Genomic DNA, 22,806 nt, shown 5'->3' with positions numbered 1-22,806 from the left:
TTGGTGCCTTTTTAAAGAAAGGTTCACCTTCTCGTGAAAAAATGGATACCAATACGCGTCATATCAGGCAAGCATCGTTCCCCATGGTTCACTGCCTCATTAACACGCCTTTTAAGTAAAAAAAAACGAGCTTTTCGCTGAGCCAAAATGAACGGCTGTTCTTGTCACTGGGATTTATTTATATCATGCCATAGCTTCAGATTACCGAAAAGCATTGAAAGACACCAAGCACGTATTTTCCACAGCATGCTTCCGTCATTGTTGACTGATAACGCCAAAAAATTTTGGAACATCATTGTTGGTCCCAAGCATAAAACAATAGCTCTTAACAATAACACCGGCGCAGCCATTCCTTTATCACAGTGTCCCCAAGTGTTCAATGACGCCTTTTCTAAGGCCTTTTTTCAGCAATCATCTGTTTCCCTCCCCTGTCATTATACTGTGCAGAATCCAATAATGAACCCAATCTTAATTGACAGTTTTGGTGTAGAAAGTCTAAATAATAATCTAAAGGTTTCTTCGTCTTCTGGAATTGACGACAGAACAGCAATTTTTTAAAGAATACAAATGTTTATTCTTCCATTTGCTTGTCTGCACTGTTTTCTCAGTCTTTGGAATCACGACAGTTGCCCGCATACTGGAAAGTGTTACCCGTGGTACCAATATTCTAGTCAGGTGATACTCTTGCACCACAAACTACAGACCCATATCGTTAACGAGCATCCCATGTAAAATGTTTGAACACGTCATATATTCTAATCTGGTTAAATTCCTTGAAAATAATTAGTTTTTTTTCCCTCATCAGCATGCCTTTCGTTAAACCTTCTTCTCGTGTGAGACGCAGCTCATTTCATTCACCCGCGACTTGTCTGACGCAGTAGACAAGGGGCTTTTCATTGACTGTATATTCTTAAATTTTCGGAAAGCATTTGACCTTGTTAATCACCAACTACTTGTTTGAAGCTCAGCAAACTGAATATTGACCCTAACATTCTTTTATGGATCAAGAGCTTTTTGCGTAATAGAACTAATTTCGTAACTGCTAATAACGCTGATTCTTCACCATGTTATGTTAATTCAGGCGTGCCTCAAGGTTCGGTGCTGGGGCCGTTACTGTTCCTGATATTACCTGAATACCATTACCTCGCCGCTCTCGGTCTCCCTTTGGCCGCCTCTCGGAAAACTAGCCAGTGCAGCCCCCGGAGGTGACGCTGCATTTACGACCCGGCCTGAAAATCCTCTGATTGTCCCTTCTACCCGATGCAACCTTCTTGAAGTTCTGGTTGATGGTGTGGCAGTTACCGCTCTTGTTGATACCGGCGCACAAATTTCTGTAATGAGCTCGAGCCTCCGGCGCCGCCTCCAGAAAGTCCTGACGCCCGCGACATCACCTACTGTCCGAGTAGCCGACGGGAGTACACCTGCCGTACTTGGCATGTGCACTGCACGCATCTCTATTTCTGGTCGCCACACATCTGTTCTTTTTGCTGTTCTAGAACAGTGCCCCCATGACCTCATCTTGGGAATCGACTTTCTGTCCACACACGCTGCCCTTATCGACTGCTCCGCGGGCCTTCTCCGGCTAGAACTTCCTTCGTGCCCCTACAACGTTGATGCCGGCCCACCCCGCCTACGCTCCGTCAAGTTTCTTCGACTGCCTACGCAAGCCGCAATATACGTCCAGCTGTCAGCCTTTCCGCCCCTACCCGACGGCGACTACGTTGCCTGCCCTATTCCTGAGGTCGCCATGACACGCAACGTCGCGCTACCCTATACGGTGGTGACAGTTAGAAACAACGGCACCGCCTTTCCCATCCTCAATTTTGGCTACTCGACGCAAGTTCTTCCTCGTGGCATATCACTCGCTCATCTGACCCCATTGGCCGGCCACACGGTTTCTGCCTTGACCACAGAACCTCCACCGGATTTTTCACCGCCGTCATCGCAGTCAGGTTCGTCCTGCGACCACTTCGCCCGCATGATATCAGGAGACCTCGCTCCGGCACAGTCCGCTGCCCTTCGCGGCGTGCTGGTTTCCTACCAGGATATCTTTGACTTTGGCGACCGTCCTTTGGGCCAGACTTCCGTCGTCACCCATCGCATTCATACCGGCGATGCGAGTCCTATTCACCGACGGCCTTACCGTGTGTCAGCTCCGGAGCGTGCTGTCATCAACAGGAAGTGGAGAAAATGCTGGGCAAAGGCATAATTGAACCCTCATGCAGTCCTTGGGCCTCTCCCGTCGTACTCGTGAAAAAGAAGGACAATAGCTGGAGATTCTGTGTAGAACCGCCACCTTAATCAGATTACCAAGAAGGATGTGTATCCTCTCCCGCGTATTGATGACGCACTGGACTGCTTGCACGGCGCCAGATATTTCTCTTCCATCGACGTGCGCTCAGGATACTGGCAAATCGCTGTGGACGACCAAGACCGCGAGAAGACCGCCTTCGTGACTCCTGATGGCCTCTATCAATTTAAAGTGATGCCTTTTGGCCTATGTAACGCCCCTGCTACTTTCGAGCGCATGATGGACTGTCTTCTTCGAGGCATCAAGTGGTCCATATGCCTTTGCTACCTGGACGATGTTATCGTTTTTTCGACTACGTTTGAAAACCATCTCACTCGCCTGTCCACCGTCCTTGATGTTTTTCGCCGAGCTCGTCTTCAGCTTAACTCGTCGAAATGTCGCTTTGGGCACCGTCAAATCTGCGTTCTCGGCCACCTTGTTGACGCTGCAGGCGTGCAGCCAGACCCTGACAAAGTCCGCGCGGTTAGTCAGTTCCCTACTCCACGGTCGGCCAAGGACGTCCGCAGTTTTCTTGGCCTGTGTTCATACTTCCGTCGTTTTGTCCAGAACTTCGCGGAAGTGGCCCGCCCTCTAACTGGCCTACTCAAGAAGGACGTCGTTTTCACTTGGGGTCGTGACCAAGCGGACGCCTTTTCATCGCTCGTTGCCATCCTAACGAACTCACCTGTTCTAGCACATTTGGACCCGTCAGCCAGCACGGACGTTCGTACCGACGCCAGTGGCCACGGTATAGGCGCCGTCCTTGCACAACAGCAGCATGGCCTCCACCGCGTGGTCGCCTATGCAAGCCGCCTTCTGTCGCCATAGGAGCAAAATTACTCTATCACAGAACGCGAGTGCTTAGCACTCGTCTGGGCCATCGCAAAATTCCGTCTGTACCTGTATGGCAGGCACTTTTCAGTTATTACAGACCACCATGCGCTTTGCTGGCTCTCCTCGCTCAAGGATCCCACTGGTCGCCTTGGCCGTTGGGCACTCCGCTTGCAAGAGTACTCATTTTCTGTTTTCTACAAATCTGGACGGCTTCACCAAGACGCTGACTGCTTGTCACGATACCCGGTCGATCCCCCTGATACACTGGAAGATGGATCTGACACCTTTGTTCTGGCCATTACAGACTTCGTCCACATAGCTGACGAACAGCGCCGCGACTCATCTTTGCGGCCTATTATAGACGGTCTCAACTCACCAAACCCTGACCCTTCCCTACGGATGTTTGCGCTCCACAATGACACCTTACACCGCTACAACGCCCGGCCTGACGGCGCTGAGCTCTTGCTTGTTGTCCCCGCGCATCTTCGCTCTACTGTTTTGCGCCAGCTTCACGATGCACCGACGGCCGGACACCTAGGCGTGTCACGCACGTATGATCGCATCCGTAGGCGCTTCTTTTGGCCTGGTCTCTACCGTTCTGTGCGACAGTACGTTGCGGCTTGTGACCACTGCCAGCGACGCAAGACTCCTGCCCTACTGCCTGCTGGCAGCCTTCAGCCCCTCGACATCCCTGATGAACCATTTTTCCGGGTGGGACTCGATCTTCTAGGGCCTTTTCCCATGTCAACCACTGGCAATAGATGGGTTGCAGTCGCTACTGACTACGCAACGCGGTACGCTGTTACACGAGTGCTTCCCACCAGCTGTGCTACTGATGTAGCCGATTTCCTTCTTCACGACGTCATCCTGCGCCACGGTGCTCCTCGTCAGTTAATCGCGGACCGCGGCCGCTGCTTCCTTCTAAAGTGGTCGACGACATTCTTCGTTCTTGCAAGACCAATCAGAAGTTCACCACTGCGTACCATCCACAGACAAACGGCCTTACTGAACGCCTCAACCGTACTCTCACAGATATGCTTGCTATGTACTGTCTGAGGACCACCGAGACTGGGACATTAACTTGCCTTTTGTGACCTTCGCCTACAACTCTTCTCGTCACGACACAGCTGGCTATTCACCTTTTTATCTACTGTTTGGCTACGACCCACCATTACCTATGGACACCATACTTCATGCTCACGCAGACACATCCTCTGCCTATGCTCGTGATGCTCTTGCCCGTGCTGACATCACCCGTCAGGTTGCCCGCGATCGCTTGTCGGCTTCACAGGTCAAACAAAAATGTCTCTATGACCGCCGACACCGGGGGAACTTCCCTCCAGGATCGCTCGTCTTGCTGTGGTTCCCGTCACGTCGCGTTGGCCTATGCGAAAAACTTCTCTCCCGTTATGCTGGCCCTTACCGCGTCGTACGCAAAGTCACTAATGTGACCTATGAAATCGCTCCGCTAAATCCTACGTCGGCCTCTGCAAGAATCGCGAGTGACATAGTCCATGTCTCGCGTCTTAAACCGTACCACTCTCGGCCCGGGCCTTAATTGCACCGGGACGGTGCTTCTGCCGCCGGCGGGTAATGTCACGAGCGGCGATCCTGTGGTCGGTGCTTGGACGATGACGACGACGACGGGTGGTTTTTCTGGTGTGCACGCGCTCCCTGAACGATTGCTGCAGCGTTGTGCGCCTTACCCTGTAAATATATCCATTCTATATATTCTCCCCGTAACAATATTAATGATTTACCAAATTCTATTAACTCCACAATCAGGCTTTTCGCAGATGACTGCGTCATTTACCGAGTAATAACTTCTGCTTCAGACCCGCCCATACTTCAATGTGATTTAGATAAAAGATTTAGTTGGTGGAACACTTGGCTCATGAAATTGAATACTAATAAATGTAAGGTTATGCGTGTTTCACACAGGTCTGCCATTGCGAATCCTAGTGCCTGTTATATTTCAGGCTCTGTATTTGAACACGTGACAACTTACAACTATTTAGGCTTTATATAACTGCTAATCTTTCATGGCAGCCGCATATTGATTATATTGTTAACAATGCTAACCGCAGGCTTGGTTACTTGGGGCGTAATTTTTCTATGGCTCCATCTTCATTAAAGCTGAGCGGTTGGCTGTACAAAATCCTAGTGCGATCAAAATTAGAGTGTGCGTGCTCTGTGTGGGAATCGGGCCTCGAATCCTTACTAATCAATTAGAATCCGTACAGAATTGCAGTGCTTGTTTTATATTGTGGAACTTCTCCCGCACTGCTAGAGTAACTGCAATGGAAGTACCTTGAACCTTCCTAGCTTTCTCTTCGTAGAAAACTTTTGCGAATGCTAATCTTTCACAAGATTTATTATCACAATCATCAGCTAAAAGGGGATCTTCTTTCTGAGCCATCATCATATCACCTCGCACAGATCATCGCCATAAGGTACGCATTCCATATTGCCGGACTAATGCGCACTTTAACTCTTTTGTGCCAAAGACGGCTAGCGATTGGAACCACCTCTGTTGCCGATATATCTGACACGTGTTATTTAAAACTGCCGCTGAAAACAATGTGTTCGCTTAATCTGTCTTGTTCCTAATCTGATTTGCATTTCACCTATACTTACTTTTTCGCTTCTGTATACGATAGTGTTTCCTTTTATGTACACAATATGTTTTCTTTGCGCCAAAGACGGCCAGCATTGGAACCAGACTAACCCGCCTATGTTGCTGTTATTTTTTGTTGCTGACACGTTTTTTTAAAACTGCCGTAGAAAATAGTGTATTTGCCTAATCTGCGTTGTTGCCGATGTGATCTTGTATTTCGCTTAAACATACGTTTTTTTTTTTGTTGCTGGATACCATTTGCTTTATTTTTGCTGAATTATATCTTTTTACTTTTTATATACCACTCCCTTCTGTAACGGCCCCCTAGGCCTTGAAGGTATTGAAATAAATAAATAAATACTGTCTCATGCCGCCTAAGGTGATCATCTAAATTTCCGGCGAGGATGCCGGCGTCATCCAGGTAAACAAGACAGGTCTGCCACTTCAAACCTGCTAACACCGTGTCCATCACGCGCTGGAACGTTGCAGGCGCCGAGCACACTTCGAATGGCTTCACCTTGAACTCATAGAGGCCGTCTGGCGTGATGGAGGCGGTCTTTTCGCTATCCCTCTCGTCAACTTATATTTGCCAGTAGCCAACGACGAGAAGTATTTAGCGTTGCAGAGCCGATCCAATCCATCGTCTATCTATGGGAGGGAGTATACGTTCTTCTTCGTGATCTTGTTCAGCTGACTGGCACTTAGCCGTGCTCCCTCCAGGGCTGCAGAAGATAGCGCCAACATAAAATTTCATTTTCTCATAACGAACCACTTAGTAGTTCAACCGACGATAACGACGCAGAAACGTATGGTTCCGTACTTTTTCTTCACCAAGGCTGCAGGAGGTGCCCACGGGCTCTTCAACGGTTGGGTGATGTCGTCTCACAGCATTTCATCGACTTGTTGACTTATAGCTTAACGTTCTCGCGTCGAAACTCGGTAGGGGCTCTGGTGGAGTGGTCGAGCGTACTCTTCGGTTATTAAGCGATGCTTGGCCACTGGTGTTTGTCAAATCCTCGTCGATGACGCCTAAAATCAGTCTTTGTATCGTCCGAGAAGACTTTCCATCTGTTGTTGCTTACTCATGGGTAGTTGGTGATGTCGCCGAGGTCCGCCTCCGCACCCGCGCCAGGGTGCGGAGGCGGATGGGTGCAGAGGTGGACCTTGACGGCGGGAGACGGAGGCGTAGCTTCCGGCCGTGGTTGAGGCAATGCTGGAACTTCTGGTACTTCCAGTGACCGCTGAACCTCTTCTGTCAGCGATCGAGGCTACCTGAGGCTGCGACCTTGGGCAGCTATTCCCGCACGACCGCTGTGATCGTCTCACGCAGGTCGTCGGCACCTAGCGCTTGAGCTTCGGCGTCGTTTTCTTAGTGCATGGCGGTTAATTGTATCGCCTGGCACGCATTTAGGGCGTCTTCTCAATCGTTATGGCCTCCGAAACAAATTCTGCGACAGTCTTGGGCGGGTTGCATATCCATCCGGCGAATAGTTCTTTCACACCCCGCATCAAGAACCTAACTTTCTGGCGGAAGAGGCGAGTTATCTTCGCGAAGATCACGATGTTCTCATTCGGTAGTTGTACTCTGGTTTCTAAGAGCACTTCGGCCCTTTTCCTACGACACTCATGAAGGTGTCGTAGGAAAAGGGCTTCTGACACAAACTTCTGACTTCGAGCGCGTCCTTTGTGTGGCCGGATGACTTTGAAGCCGCCTTCCAGACCCTCAAACGAGTTCTCACGTCAGGGTCCGTGCTCCGTCATTTCCATGCAACCGCCCCTACTACACACTGATGCCAGTGGGCATGGAATTGGCGCTGTCCTGCTGCAGCGGAATCTCAAGTCTGAAGAGCAAGTCGTGGCTTATGGAAATCGTGCTCTTTCTCCTGCTCAACGCAACTACACAATTACAGAACAGGAATACCTCGCCATCGTGTGCTGAATACAGTACCGTTGGGTACTGCGCTTGCATGAATAGACTTCACTGTCACGTACAGGTCCGGCAAACAACACCAAGATGACGACGCTTTGTCGCGCTGCCCGCTGTCTACAAACGCCCATGCTTCACTATCGCTCTGCATGTCACCATCTAGCCACACGTCTCAGCACACGCCCAGTAGCCCGGTACAGTCGGTTGCGTCAGTTGACTTTCTTCCGTCTACTGACCTCCTCTCACTCCAACGTACTGACCCATACTGCCGTACGCTGATCGACCGACTTACTGGCTTGGCACGAACCCCCAACAGTCGCTTAAGACGACAACTTTCGCGTTTAAAGCTTCAAGGTGCAGCGTTATTTCGATCAATCTACCATCCTTCCGGTAACCGATGGGTACCAGTCATACCTCGTTCACTTCGACTCCAAGTATTAGAACCATTTCACGACGACGCGACGGCTGTCCACTTGGGCTTTCATAAGATCTACGACCACATCAAAACGCGTTGTTTCTGGCCAGGCCTTTCCACCTCTGTCGCCAAATACGTTGGATCCTGCGCGTCATGCCAACACAGAAAACACTCGACATCCCTTCCAGCTGGTCCTCTGCAGCCTCTACCATGCCCTTACCCCCTTCGAAATTGTGGGCCCAATCGACGAAGTTATTTTGTGGACACCTCTTCGCGCACTGGGGCTCTGTGAAAAATGTTTCCAAAGATATATCGGCGCCTGCACCATTTTTCAAAGAACTTCGGCCATTAGCTACTGCTTCACTCCTGTCAGCTCAGCTACTGACCGCCGCAGCCACACTACGGAAATCGTTCACGTATCTCGCCTGAAACCCTACATTCGCCGTACCTACCCTTTCTAGCTTGCGGTCTTGCTGACCGCTTTCCTGAAGGGGGGGAATTTAGTGTGAGCGCAGTTTGCGCATATCGTCGTCGTCATCTGTACAAATGACTCTCATCTTGAGTGAGCGCTATTTGCATATCGTCGTCGTCATCTGTACATACGACTCATCATCATCTTTGTCTCGTGCGGTGCTTCGTCTCTGCCTCTTTCGGCTGCTCGGAAATAAAGGCATCGCATCGGTCGGCGTTTCACAATATATATATATATATATATATATATATTGGTGGGGGCTTCAGTAAGTCTTTCCTTCATGTATGCATATGCCGAGGTACTTATATTGCTTGACTTTGGGTACGACTTGTTGTTGAATTGACACAATGGAATCACTCCTATCTGCATTAAAAAACCATATTTCCTGCTTTCTCTGTGCTAAAATTAAGGCCTATAGATTTGTTGCTGCGTTGCCACAGATATTCGCAAGTTTCTGTAGATCTCTTGCATTGTCCGCTAGCAGCACTACGCGGTCCGCATACATCAGTCCAGGGAAATACTGTTGCGTCATTTCCCATTACGCATGGGACCCAATTCACTGTTCGTCCAGTCGTCTTTGTTTGCCCTTAACATAAAGCGTGAACGGAGACAAAGGACATCCATGTTTCAGTATTTCGTGAATTTCTAGTACTTCATTGCATTTTCTATCCTCCCATACAATGTTTACTTGGTTGTCTCTGTATATATCCCTCAGCACCTCCACGAAATCGTCATCTATGTCTTCGTGCTTGAGAATATTCCACAATTCCCTCTATACGTTTGTGTATTCTCAGCTACTGAAACCCCTGTGCACTGAGTAAATATAAATATATTATCCTCTAAGCATCTGCCTTGTCCGAAACCATTCTTTATTTCCCCCAGTACATCCTTTTCTCCACTCACTTCGACAGTTTTATTCCATGGCTTGCATTGCCATTCTGTATATCACCGACGCTACTGTAACTGGCCTGCACGAGCTCGTCTTATCCTTATCACTTTTACCTTTGTAGATGAGGTCCATCTTGCTGTCAAGCTGTCCAACAGGAATTTTTCTTCGCTTTAATCACTTGCTCTATGGCATTAGTAAGCAGTGCCTTGCTTTTTGGATTCAGATGCTTGATGAGCTGCATTGGGATTTCATCGGACTCTGCAGCCCTGTTAATAACATTTTCTTCTGCATTTTTTCCCAGCAAAAACGTTTCTCTGCTAAGCTTTGATCTCTGTTGTTGCTCAATCTGTTTGGGTCTGAACTACGCTTTCTTTTTGTCGAAGTTATCCATATAATAACGTTTCTGATGTACCCCAGTGCATGGTCTCCTTGAAGATGTTACCGTCTTCATTACTTATCGCCGTTTGCGAATTATTATTTAGTTAGAACCGCGAGTGCTCTTACATAGTTCCAGAATCTTTTTGGAGCGCCTTTGTCTCTTTTGCGAATTTTAGGGACCCAACATTCACTTACGCATTTAATGTTCTCTTGCACGAGCTCACTCGCCTCCATTTTGTTTTCTCGATATTTTTTTCATTTAAGGACCACCTGTTCTTAGTGTTTCCCAAATTTTAACACGAAAGTGTTTTATGCCGGGGTCCACCAAGACTTCACTGACGTATTTCCGTCACGGAAATACGTCACACGAACATACACGAACATAATACAAAGAAAGAAACCAGAAGAAAAAGTTCCACAAACATGCAAAATTTGGAAATCGAACCCACGACCTCTCGGTCCGCGACGATAGATCGCCGAGCGTTTAACCCATTGCGCCACAAACGCATTTGCAGAGAGCTACACAGACGCGCCTTATATATCTAACACTCCTCCGTGTACCCGCGCTCTTGCTCGGGGCGGTGCCGCCGCCTACGAGCAAGAAAGAGAAGTACTGCATTATGACACTAACGCGCACCGACAGTGAACGCTTCGGTGGTCTCAGCACTACGACGCCTCGATGCCAGCATTCGAAGGGACGCTGGCATCAAGAAGCACTACCAACGCGTTCTCGCAGAAGCACTACTAGGTGGCGTTCACCGTACTCAGCACAGCGGAGCGTGGCCTCCGCAATTAGCTCTGAAAATGTTCTGAAGTTGATCGCGGAGGCTGCAATTACGACGCGCTGTACGCGCTGATTTGACTCGGTGACGATTCAGTTACGTGCTTTGTCTTGCGCGTTGTATTAGTGTGTCAGTTACGTGCTTCGTCCTTCGCCTTGTGCTAGCGTGTGCAGCGTAGTGCAGCTTCCATATGCACGACGGTTGCTCATGGTCATCGACGTTGGTAGTCGTGATGGAGGAGACGTGCCACCAGGCGTCAGCGTGGGTGCATCAACGCCTAAGGGCGCTTTAGCCACAAAACACCAATAGACATTATATATCAATGTGCAATAAACATTACACTACTTCTGTGAAGACACGTTTCACTTTCGTGTTCTATACCGATTCCTATATAAGAGGGATCAACCACATTTTTTTTAGCTTCTCGACGATCCCTAGACGCCTGCTCACGCTCTTCTATAGCCTGCTTTATTTTCTTATTGCACAACTTACGGGGTTTCCGCTATCGGTTACAACATACCACCACCAGCATGGTAATGGCAACTAACGCAACCTGGCCCGATTTTTTGAACTCATTATTATTTTTGTAATGCAATCAATCAATTCTTTTTTTATCTGTGCTATCATTACCTGTCCATAGGTGCGCTACTCCAAGTCATGTTTTTTTTTTCTTCTCATGTGTCACCATTCCATAAATGCTCGTTACATGTCTGCTTTATCCTTTGCCCCTTCATATCTCGCTTGCCATATCACTTGAGTACTAGCGCCACTACATGGCTTTATGTCAGTTCACACGGAAAACAGGGCTCTAGGAAATTCTATGGCGGGATACACGTACGGTTGATCTCTGCAATAGCAAGGCCCAATCAGCGGTGCAAGGAATACACAGACCATGCCGAATGCAAAGACAGCAGCGACGACTGCGCTGATGCCAAGCACGGCCACTCGCTCGGTGCCAATGGCGGCGACGCGGGCGATGGCCAGCAGGATGTTCTGCACCGTTTGGCGCGAGTACGATGCGAGCCGGGTGTCCAGAGTGCTCGCGTCGGCCGTGAACCGGTTCAGTATGCGTCCGCGTGGAGTCGAGTCAAAGAAAGCGACGGGGCTGTGCAGCACTCGGTCGAGCATGTCGCGGTGGAGAAGTCGTGACAGCCGGTTGGCACCCACCGCCACCAGCACGTTGCCGGCCGCCCGTGACAGTACTGCAGTGGACAAGACACGGCCGGTGAGTATAGAGTTCTAAGCACGCGAGAGGCCAGCTTGAAAATTCCACTCAATTTGTGAAACAAACGAAGTAGTGAACATGGGAACAAATAACCTCGTAGCATGGGAGCAAGTGATTTGCCTGTGAAATAAATACGAGAAATTCTTGTTGAAAGCAACTGTAGGCATAGGATGCACCAACGTATGACACCGTTTAATGAGGGTAAGGCGGGAGATGCAAATTCAAGACGACGAGCAAGACAAGAACAAGGTGAGAGCAGGAGCCAACGTTTCGACAAGTGGACTTGTTTTGGTCAAGAAGGCATATGCTCTCCTCGGTGCAGTATATACATACAAGTTTAAGAGATGCAACCAATACGCTTAAACATTTCAAAGGAAGCTTTATAAAAAGTTGTCGCAGTTTCACCTGAAAGGCGAAGCATCAATTGCGATAGCAAATTTGGAGAGAGCTATACTATGATATTAGCTTTATCAGCTGTATAAACTTGGACATGCAGCAGAACCGGCAACGCGCAGAACTGTTGTCGAGGCCGTCGGCGTTTTGCCCGCGTTCGCTGAAAATGCCTGCGGCGTTGGTGACTGTTGCCGGAGCCTCTGATATAAATAGGCACTTGGTGCCGCAGCTAAACGTCGCCTCCCTTCCCTCCCCCCCCCCCCCTGCGACCTTTCGTGCGTGAGAAGAAGGCGCGTTTGCTCTACATATATGGTGATTGTAAAGGAGGAAAGAGACGCCTACTTCTGCAGCCCTTAAGGAAGCACGGCGCAGAACGCGCGTTTGTTCTCCGCCGTGCGTTCACTCCCCGTGAAAGAGCGCGTCCCTCGCGCCCTTTCACTCGCACATACAGCGTTCGGCGGCGCGCGGCGACGATTTCATCTCCATTGACGTCATACGGAACCTCACGGCGACGGCGACGGCGACGCCGACGGCAGAAATCTGCTTTTGAGTGTCCATATAATTGCTATCGCAATAATATATTGGCTATGCTAAACTTGAAGCTATAGGCAACAGCACTTAGTTATTTTTCATTGGCTCGCTTAGTTTATATATTGGCCATTGCGTTGTCAATAATATTCCAACCTATCCACCTCCCATTTCTTTCATTCGTTCCTTTCATTTTATTGCGATAGCAATTATATGGACACTCCAAAGCGGATTTCTGCCGTCGGCGTCGCCGTCGCCGTCGCCGTCGCCGTGAGGTTCCGTATGACGTCAACGGCGATGAAATCGCCGCCGCTCCGGACGCTGTATGCGCGAGTGAAAGGGCGCGAGGGACGCGCGCTTTCACAGGGAACGAACGCACGTCGAAGAGCAAACGCGCGTTCTGCGCCGTGCTCCCTGAAGGGCTGCAGAATTAAGCGTCTCTTTCCTCCTTTCCATATAGAGAGAAAACGCGACTTTTTTGTCGCGAAAACGGCTGTGGGGGGACAGGAGAAAGAGAGCGAGGGGAGGAGATGTTTAGCTGCGGCACCAAATGCGTATTTATATATAAACGCCACGCGAGTTCAGTGCGAACGCGGGCAAAACGCCGACGGCGTCGACAACAGTTCTGCGCGTTGCTGGTGCTGCTGCATTTTGCTACCAAAGCCGCTCACCTTACTTCGTACGACATTGCTGTGTTGCTATCGCATTCATTGCATCGCCCTTAGGCCGAAACTGTGACATTTTTTTTATTTATATATTCAGCGTTTTCCCACGAGCACCGTTTTCTGCTGCTACTTTTATTCTCGCTTTCAGAGAGACGATAGTTCACAGCAGATAATTCCCCCCCCCCCCCCATGTTCAGGCCCTTCCCGAAAAGAACCTACAGTGACACATCAAAAGGCTGACACACGGCGCTACCTCACATTCCGCCACCGACGTTGCGTAGCACACCTTTCTTTTCAATTTTTCACCCTCGCCGCCAACACACCTTCGGTCGTTTCTTCACCCACCCGCCTTACCCTCCATCCCGTTTAGAAGAACCGTGCCTATATATACTGTGCCGAGGAGAAGATATGTCGCCTTCAAAAAGGCAAGTCCACTTGTCAGAACGTTGGCTCCTCTCACCTTGTTCTCGTTTTGCTCATCGTTTAATGTGGCATTTTTAACTAGGCAGGAGATGTCTGCGCTGAGAAGTCCGCAAGATTTTTTAGAAGGTCGCCGGCCACTCTAACAGGAAGAAGGGGTACTGCTTTGTACGTCGACTGTTGGTGTTCAAATTTGCGCAAATGGCATTGTTCTGGTATACTGATGAGGATATTCGATGAACACCGCTTTCGGTGTAATTCGACATACTTTATTGCGACATGGGGTGGTACACATCCTACGCGTGTAACCCCATTACAGCACATACAAAGCGCAATCAGGATTCTCAGCTTCAGTTCATTCCGTTGCAGTGCCTCTCAACTACTTCGCAATTACCGAATATTAACAATTGCTCAACTGTACAAATTTCATCTTGTTATCATTTGGTATCGATCTCTTAATAACCTCTTGCCATGTAGCATATTAAGCGCATTCAAACTTCTTAAAGATAACGTCCTCATCATAAACAACCCCACGTCCAGTTTGCTTTCGGGCGTAATTGGCGTACAAATCAGTGATCACCTCCCAATCTTTCTTATCTCTGACCTACATAAACCATGTCGCTTATCCGATAAAGAAGAACCAATCTCATTTCAAGATATCAATCCGATTTCACTAGAACAATTTCGAAGCGATGTACTGAACATAGACTGTCGGAAATATACAATGAGATTGATCCTGGTTTAGCCTATAACTCCTTTTTACATCTGTTTAAATCCCCTTACATCAAACATTTTCCAAATAAACGATAACATGCAACAGAAAAGTATGAAAACCTTGGATTGCAAAGAGCCTTCTATCCCAAATAAAACAAAAAGATAGACTGTATAGTAACTTTTTGCAAACGAGAGACGCAAATGACTTCAAGAATTTTAAATCTTTCAGAAACAAATTGACGCATACGCTCAGAGAGGCTAAAAAGAATTATATGCACAATGTATTTAATCCACAGATAATGAAACGGAATGACCTCGCCTGGCAAAGGCTAAATGGCGTGCTAGGGAGAGTAAACCGGAATGCGCCACAGTCTCATGAAATAAATCTAAATGGCACACCAATGTCAGGTTCTTCATTAGCAAATTCGTTTAATGATTACTTCACTTCTCCTATAAACAGCCTCATCATCCTGCTAGCTTAGACCATCTTAGATCAATAATCCTGTCAGTGCATTTCTAACACCTACCAGTGCTCAGGAGATATCTAATGCATTCATGACTTTTCGGAACAGCAGAAGCACTGATGTTGATGGCTTGTAAGTTCGCCTTGCTAAATATGTCCTAGATATTATCTCCCGGTATTAGAGCATGTTTTTAACCTCGCATTTTTAAATGGTACATTTCCAAAAGCACTGCAAGTAGCGAAAGTTACTGTTATTTTTAAAGGCGGTGATAATAACCTATTATCCAATTACAGTCCTATATCGATCCTACCGGTCTTTTTCTAAATGTATTGAAAAATTGATTAACGTTAGAATGCTTTCGTTTTGTGAAAAACCCACATCCTTACCGACGAGCAATTTAGCTTCAGGAAATGACGTTCAACTGAACAGGCACTCTTAACCCAAAAATAATTTATACTTAACGCATTTGAACAAAAGTTATTAACACTAGGGGTGTTCATAGACTTTTGCAAGGCCTTCGATCGTATTAACCATGAAACACTAATTGGAAAACTCGAAACCTATGGCTTTAGAGGCGTATTTTTAAGTATAGTAAAGAGCTATCTGGAGTACCGATGTCAAGTGGTTGTAATAGGAAATCGTACATCAGTTCTTAAATTAGTAACAAGTGGGGCCTCAGGGGAGCATTCTTGGGCCGCTATTATTTAATGTTTATATTATCGAGATAACAAACATTACTTCAGCGGCTAAATATATTATTTATGCCGACGATACCACCTTATTATTTAGGTCTGCTAGCTGTAGTGAACTGGTGACTTGCGCAAATTCAGCAATAAATAAGCTTAATACATGGTGTGCCGTAAACTCATTAACCATTAACACAAACAAAACGAAAGCCATTCCATTTTAACCTAATAATTCTAGGGCTAATATTACTGACCGTATATTAATTGGAAACTTAACTGTGGATGTAACCTCCTCAGTTAAATGCCTTGGCATCATTTTTGATGAACATTTAACCTGGAATAAACATGTCGATTCGCTCAGCGGTTAACTTGCAGGCATCGTGGGTGCCCTTGCAAAACTACGCTCTTTTCTGCCCTTCCGTCAAATTATTAGTGTATAACTCTCTCTTTTTTCACACCTTAAATACTGTCACCTTGTCCGGGGAAACACAACAGGGTCAAACATTACTTAACTTTCTCTACTACACAAAAAAGCTCTGCGTGCTTTTAGCAACTCGGCTTATGACGCACACACTGAAACCCTTTTTAAGAAACTTCAAGTTTGTCCTGTAAACTTGCTATTGAATGAACTGCTCTTGCAACAGTACCTCACAGAAAGAAAGCAAGGGAGTAACTTTATTGAGCACCTATCTAGCTTACGCAAGAACATTAAAAAATACAACACTCGTCATAACGGAACCTGGTTCATACCCCGCGCACGCACAAATTATGGAACACAGCTACTCTCCCACTCATTACCGTCCTTGTTAAATTCACTTGGTTTCTGATTACTTACTTCATTCCTTACAGTTCTGCGACAACGATGATTTTCCCTGTATTACATTGCTTGAACCACACTTTTTTTATTGTATATATTTAGACTTCTCTCCTGCCACTGCTACCTAACAATGTCTGATTGCTGTTGCTAATTATGTTTTTCTTTTTTACTTTTACACAATCTTGAAAGGGGCGCAGACCCCTGTCAAGCCGAATTGATTTTGGCTTTTTGTCTGTGCCACCTACATCATGTATTGGATGTGAAATAAATTTGATTTGATTTGATTTGATAATACAACTAGATTTACTTTCAATCATAATGTGCTTTTAACCTTTAATTTTAACTAATTACGGCAGGCATGCAAACAATTTTCTTTTCCAGCATATCATTTTGTAATCGCCTCCCGACTCACATCAAACAAACCACTTCGTTATCTCATTTTAAAATGGAAGTTTTTTTTCTGTTTTTTAGGTGTTCATTTCTTTCTTCTCACCTTTCTCACATAAACGCCATCGCACTAAATTCTGAGTTGTTCTTGTATAAGACGCTTGACTTTACTGGTATTCTCTGTGCCCTTTTCATTTCTATAGTTATCCTTTGTATAAGTCAATAAAATTTGTATGTTGCTGTATTGTTCTTGCTCTATCAGCATAATCTCTATTATTATTTTGTATGTTAGCAATACTGCACAGATCATTGATATTGTCACGGGTATAAACTATTTACAGAATGTATTTCAGGAGATAGACAGCAGCTGAGAACAGAGAGGCTGTTGCCACTTCGTCCTCTTCTCCTTCGTCGACCTTGTCTGTTTTCCTCACCGTAACACAACCCCCGGCGGAAAAAGAACCATCCCGGTGCTTCAGACGGGGCCATCGGGAAGGGCATAATAGGGCTTAAGCCGAGAGACGTGTACGACGTCGGGTGATGTGGAACCGGTTGGCACGACGGACGTCACTGGGATGATCTCATAAGTGAGATTGGTCGCTTGACGTAGAACGCGGTAAGGACCTTTGTAGCATGGAAGGAGTTTCTCGGAGAGCCCCAAACGTCGGCAAGGGGACCAAATGAGTACGAGAGAGCCTGGTGCAAAGTATGTCTCACGATGGCGGCAATTGTAAGTGTGCTTTTGAGTTTCCTGCGATGCCAACAAACGAGTACGGGCAAGCTGGCGCGTATGGTCAGCGTGGGCGATGGCGTCGCGGGCATACTCGGTGCGTGAATTCCGTACCAAGGGGCGAAGCGTCCAATGGCAATACAGGGTCACGACCGAAGAGCAAGTAGAGGAGGAATACCCAGCAGTATCGTGGCGTGACGAATTATACACGAACGTGACATAGGGTAGCGCAATATCTCAGTCTTTGTGGTCGGGTGATACATATTTCGATAGCATGTCAGTGATGGTCCGATTAAGTCGCTCAGTAAGGTCTGGGGATGATAGAAGGTAGCGAGTTTGTGCTTGGTAGAACAGGAGTGTAGGATATCGGCGATCACTTGGGAGAGGAAAGTGCGGCCACGGTCAGTAAGGAGCTGTCGCGGGGCGCCATGGACTAAAATGATATCCCGGAGTAGGAAATCGGCGACGTCAGTTGCGCAGCTCGTGGGAAGCGCTCGAGTGATGGCGTAGCGCGTCGCGTAATCAGTAGCCACAGCGATCCACGTGTTGCCGGAGCTGGGCTCAGGAAAAAGGCCAAGGAGATCCAAACCCACGCCGAAGAATGGCTCAGTTGGAATCTCGATCGGCTGTAAGTACCCGGCAGGAAGCACTGCTGGCTTTTTCCGATGTTGGCAGGACTTGCAAGCAGCTACGTATCGCCGTACGGAGCGCGGGAGGCCGGGCCGGTAGAAGCGGCGGCGCACGCGGTCGTAAGTGCGAGCAACCCCAAGGTGTCCGGAAGTAGGTGCATCATGAAGCTCCTGAAGCAAGGTTAAGCGGAGGTGTTGGGGAACGACAAATAGAAGGGGAGGACCGTCAGGGCGAAAATTGCGGCAGTACAATATCCCGTCGTTGAGAACGAACCACCGTAACGATGGATCAGTGTGCAGATTGCACTCGGTCAATGAGGGTCCTCAAGGTAGCGTCATGGCGTTGCTCTTGGGCCATGTCCAAAAGCTGGGAAATTGAAAGAGCACTTGCGGAAGCATCCGTGTCGGCGTTGGCGGGCATGGGTACAGGGTAACGGGACAAGCAGTCAGCGTCATTGTGTAGGTGACCAGACTTATACACCAGAGAATAGGAATACTCCTGTAGCCGCAAAGCCAATCGTCCAAGCCTCCCTGTGGGGTCTTTTAAGGAGGAAAGCCAACAGAGGACATGGTGGTCCGTTACAATAGAAAAGGGCCTGCCGTATAAATAGGGGCGGAATTTTGCTACTGCCCACACAAGTGTCAAACATTCGCGCTCGGTAATAGAGTAATTGCGCACCGCAGGTGACAAAAGACGGCTAGCGTACGCGATAACACGTTCACGGCCGTGCTGAACTTGTGCCAAGACGGCACCGACGCCGTGGCCACTGGCATCGGTGCGCACCTCTGTAGGGGCTGACGTATCGAAGTGTCCTAGAATCGGCGGGGTGGTGAGTATGGTGGTAAGGCGAGAAAAGGCGGCGGCCTGAGAGTCTCCCCATGAAACGGCACATTTTTCTTCAGAAGATCTGTCAGAGAGCGTGCTATGGTGGCAAAATCTTTAACAAAGCGAAGGAAATAGGAGCAGAGGCCCACGAAACTGCGGACATCTTTTTCGGACTGTGGGACAGGAAAATCTTTCACGGCGCGAATTTTCTCCGGGTCCGATCGGATGCCAGACGCATTGACGACATGGCCAAGGACTGTTATTTCACGGCGGCCGAGTTACATATCTTCGAGATCAGCTGCAGACCGGCCTTGCGAAAAACAGCAAGTACAGCTGAAAGGCGCTCAAGGTGTGTGCTGAAAGTGGGCGAGAACACAATAACATCATCTAGGTAGCAGAGGCAAGTCGACCACTTGAATCCTTGGAGCAATGAGTCCATCATACGCTCAAGGTAGCCGGAGGGTTGCAGAGCCCAAAGGCAAACTTTGAAGTGGTAAAGACCATCAGGCGTTTTAAAGGCGGTGTTTTCCCGATCGAGATCATCCACAGCGATTTGCCAATATCCGGACCGTAGGTCGATGGATTAAAAATACTGTGCCCCGTATAGGCAATCAAGGGCGTCATCTATACGAGGTAGTGGGTAGACGTCTTTCGTCGTGATGCGGTTGAGGTGCCGGTAGTCGACGCAGAATCTCCATGTGCCGTCCTTCTTCTTTACTAGCACAACAGGTGACGCCCAGGGACTTGACGATGGCGCAATGATGTCCTTCGCGAGAATCTTGTCCACTTCCGTTTTGATGACTTGGCGCTCCGAAGCTGAAACTCGCTAGGGTCGCCGATGAATGGGAGGATTATTGCCTGTATGTAAACGGTGTTTGACAAGGACGTCTGGCCTAAGGGACGGTTGTTTAGGTGGAATATATCCTTCAACGAAAGCAATAAACTGCAGAGCTGTTCAGCCTGCACAGGCGTGAGACTCGGGTGATCATTTTCTTAATGTCGTGGTCAGTACAATCGGTAGACCGTAAAGGTTCACAGGACGCGTCGACGGCAAAAGTTTCAACGCAGTGAACTTCTAAAGCAATGATCGTAGCCAGGGTAATATCTTTAGGCAGAATTTGCTTTGTGAGCCCGAAATTCACCGCAGGGAGATAGGTGCGATTGTCTTTGACTCTCAGTATTGTATGCGGGACGGTAACGTTGTTCCTGAGAACGATGGCAGTTATTGGAGCGGAGATGAAATCACCATCGGGAACTGGCATAGATGGCGCCATTTCGATGTATTGCAAGGCCTGTGGTGGAACGGGAACAAAATCAGTCGGTCTCAGGCGAATTTCGTGAGGTGTTGTAGGATTGTCCAGCAGAGGCAGGTCAAGACGCACAGTACTTGAGGAACAATCGATGAGCGCTGAATGGGCAGAGAGGAAGTCGAGGCCTAGTATGAGGTCATGGGAGCATTGGTCAAGCACAGTGAAAAGGAGGAAAGTATGGCGGCCGGAAATGCTCACGCGCGCAGTACACAATCACAGAACGGCCACCAAGCTGCCGTCGGCGATTCGTACGACCCGAGTAACGGCAGGCGTAACAATTTTCCTTAAATGGCGGCGAAGGCGGCTGGTCATAATCGATATCTGTGCTCCGCTATCTATGAGTGCTGTGACGGGTGTGCCATCAACGTGGACGTCGAGAAGGTTACGTTTCGTAAACAGCGCCAAAGGAGGATTTTGCGGCGAATTCGACATTGCAGCACTACCCTGAGGTGCCGCATTGCCTAGTTTTCCAGCTGGGATTGTCCTGGGTAGGTCGGCGAGGGCGAGCGGTGAAGCTGGGGCGCACATGGCTGGCGACGTTGAGGCGAGCGAGTATAGCGGCGAGGAGAGATAGCGGTGTCGGAAGCGTCTTAGAAGCGACTGGGTGAAGAACTGCGGGGCGAACTTGAATTCCAAAAAGTGTTTCGAGGCGGGGATGGCCAACGGCTACGGCAGTGACGGGAAACGTGACCGATTCGGCCGCAGCAGAAACAGATCGGCCTGTCATCAGGTGTACGCCAGTCCGATGGATTCCGGGCACTGTAGGATAACGGGCACTGTACGGTGGACTGCGATAGGACCGAGGCATAGGTGCAGGGCCGGTGCCAGGACCACTCAAAGAGCAGGCGCTGGGGAGACCCATATTAGCAATTTCCTGGAGAACCACGGACTGGATCAGCGATATCGTCTCAGCAGTGTTGGTCCAAGACGTCTGTTGAGGTGAGACAGGAAACGCTGCTTCGAGTTCGCGGCGCACAATGCGGGTCACGTTTTCACTTGGTGGTGGCAAGCTAGATTGGCCGGTTGGGTCGGTGCAAGAAGAGGTCGCTGCAGTATTGGTAAGCCGTATAAACTGACTATGTATACGGGAACTATTCGCCTGCTCGAACCGGCGGCATTCCTTCATGATGGCGTCGACAGTCGATAGGTTTCTAAAGACCACAAGGTTGAATGCGTCGTCCGAGATGCCTTTGATAATGTGCCCAACCTTGTCCGCCTCTGGCATTGACGTGTCGATTTTATGGCAGAGGGCGAGGACGTCCTGAATGTAGAAGACGTACGATTCGGTAGTAGTTTGGACACGCGTGGCGAGTTGTTGCTTGGCGGCTAGCTGTCGACCGGCCGGATTGCCAAAAATGTCGGACAGCTTCTCTTTAAACAACTCCCAGCTGGTGAGCTCTTCCTGGTGTGTATAATACCACGTTCGCGGTGTTCCGTCGAGATAGAACACGACATTGGCCAGCATTATGGTCGGATCCCACCTGCTCACCTTGCTGATGCGCTCGTACATCTTCAACCATTCTTCTACGTCAACACCATTGAGGCCGTTGAACTTGTCGGGGTCTTGCGGCTGAGGTAGAGCAACGTACTGGGTCTGCGTAATCGGCGACGCAGCTGCAGACGCGGTGCCTGCCGCTGAATGCATGTTCCCAGGCTGGGCGAGACGTCCGCTGCGGAGCTCCGTGGCGAAGACGCGTACCCCGCACCTCTCACCAAAATGTCATGGGTATAAACTATTTACAGAATGTATTTACAGGAGATAGACAGCAGCTGATAACACAGAGAGGCTGTTGCCACTTCGACCTCTTCTCCTTCGTCGACCTTCTGTTTTCCTCACCGTAACAATATAGTTTTGTATTTATGAAGTTCGATTGTATTTTTTGTGACTTCTGTATTTTCTGCTTTTACTATTTTGTGTATCTCACTTGTATTACCCTGCCGTCAATATTGTTAATGGTGATAGGGAGCAGCCACCACCACAGTGCGGCTACACTGAGGAGAAGGAAGACGACGGGTTCTCGCTTGATATAGCTTCGCCATTTTGGCCTCCGTTACCTTCGCTGTAAATAAAGTGTAAATAGCCTTGGGCATCAGTTACACGTGTCATTGTTTGATGGAGGTGCGGACATTTCCCCTACCCGTCATGGAGCTTCGCTCCTGCTACCCGCATGAAACATCGGCTCCTGCTGCTGGCACTTGATCTACACTAGGGTCTCCGCCTGCAGCTCCGACCTACGTTACCGCCCCCCCCCCGGGATCCTGGTGTTCTCACTGGAGTCGGCAGTCCTGATCTCGACGACGGGCTCCGCTTATACGCACATGTCAGCACCAGTCACGGGTGGGATCCGACTGTTATGCTTGCCAACGTTCTCTTCTACCTCGACGGAGCTCCACTGGAATGGTTCAAG

General features: G+C 48.6%; 1 protein-coding gene across 1 annotated transcript in view; it reads right to left on the bottom strand.

Annotated features, from left to right (window-relative positions):
* Positions 1 to 22,806, bottom strand: part of LOC119435027 (uncharacterized) — a gene marked incomplete at its 3' end in the record, with an annotated part of 73,829 nt that overhangs the window by 37,138 nt on the left and 13,885 nt on the right. The window contains exon 3 of the mRNA XM_049659672.1: positions 11,496 to 11,806. Within this exon, the coding sequence (XP_049515629.1) occupies positions 11,496 to 11,806 (311 nt within the window). The remainder of the gene's footprint in view (positions 1 to 11,495; positions 11,807 to 22,806) is intronic.

Source organism: Dermacentor silvarum, unplaced genomic scaffold (genome assembly GCF_013339745.2).
Source record: "Dermacentor silvarum isolate Dsil-2018 unplaced genomic scaffold, BIME_Dsil_1.4 Seq384, whole genome shotgun sequence".
Lineage (NCBI taxonomy): Eukaryota > Metazoa > Arthropoda > Arachnida > Ixodida > Ixodidae > Dermacentor > Dermacentor silvarum.
Note: the sequence above shows the minus strand (reverse complement) of the source record. Positions and strands in the feature narration are given on the sequence as shown.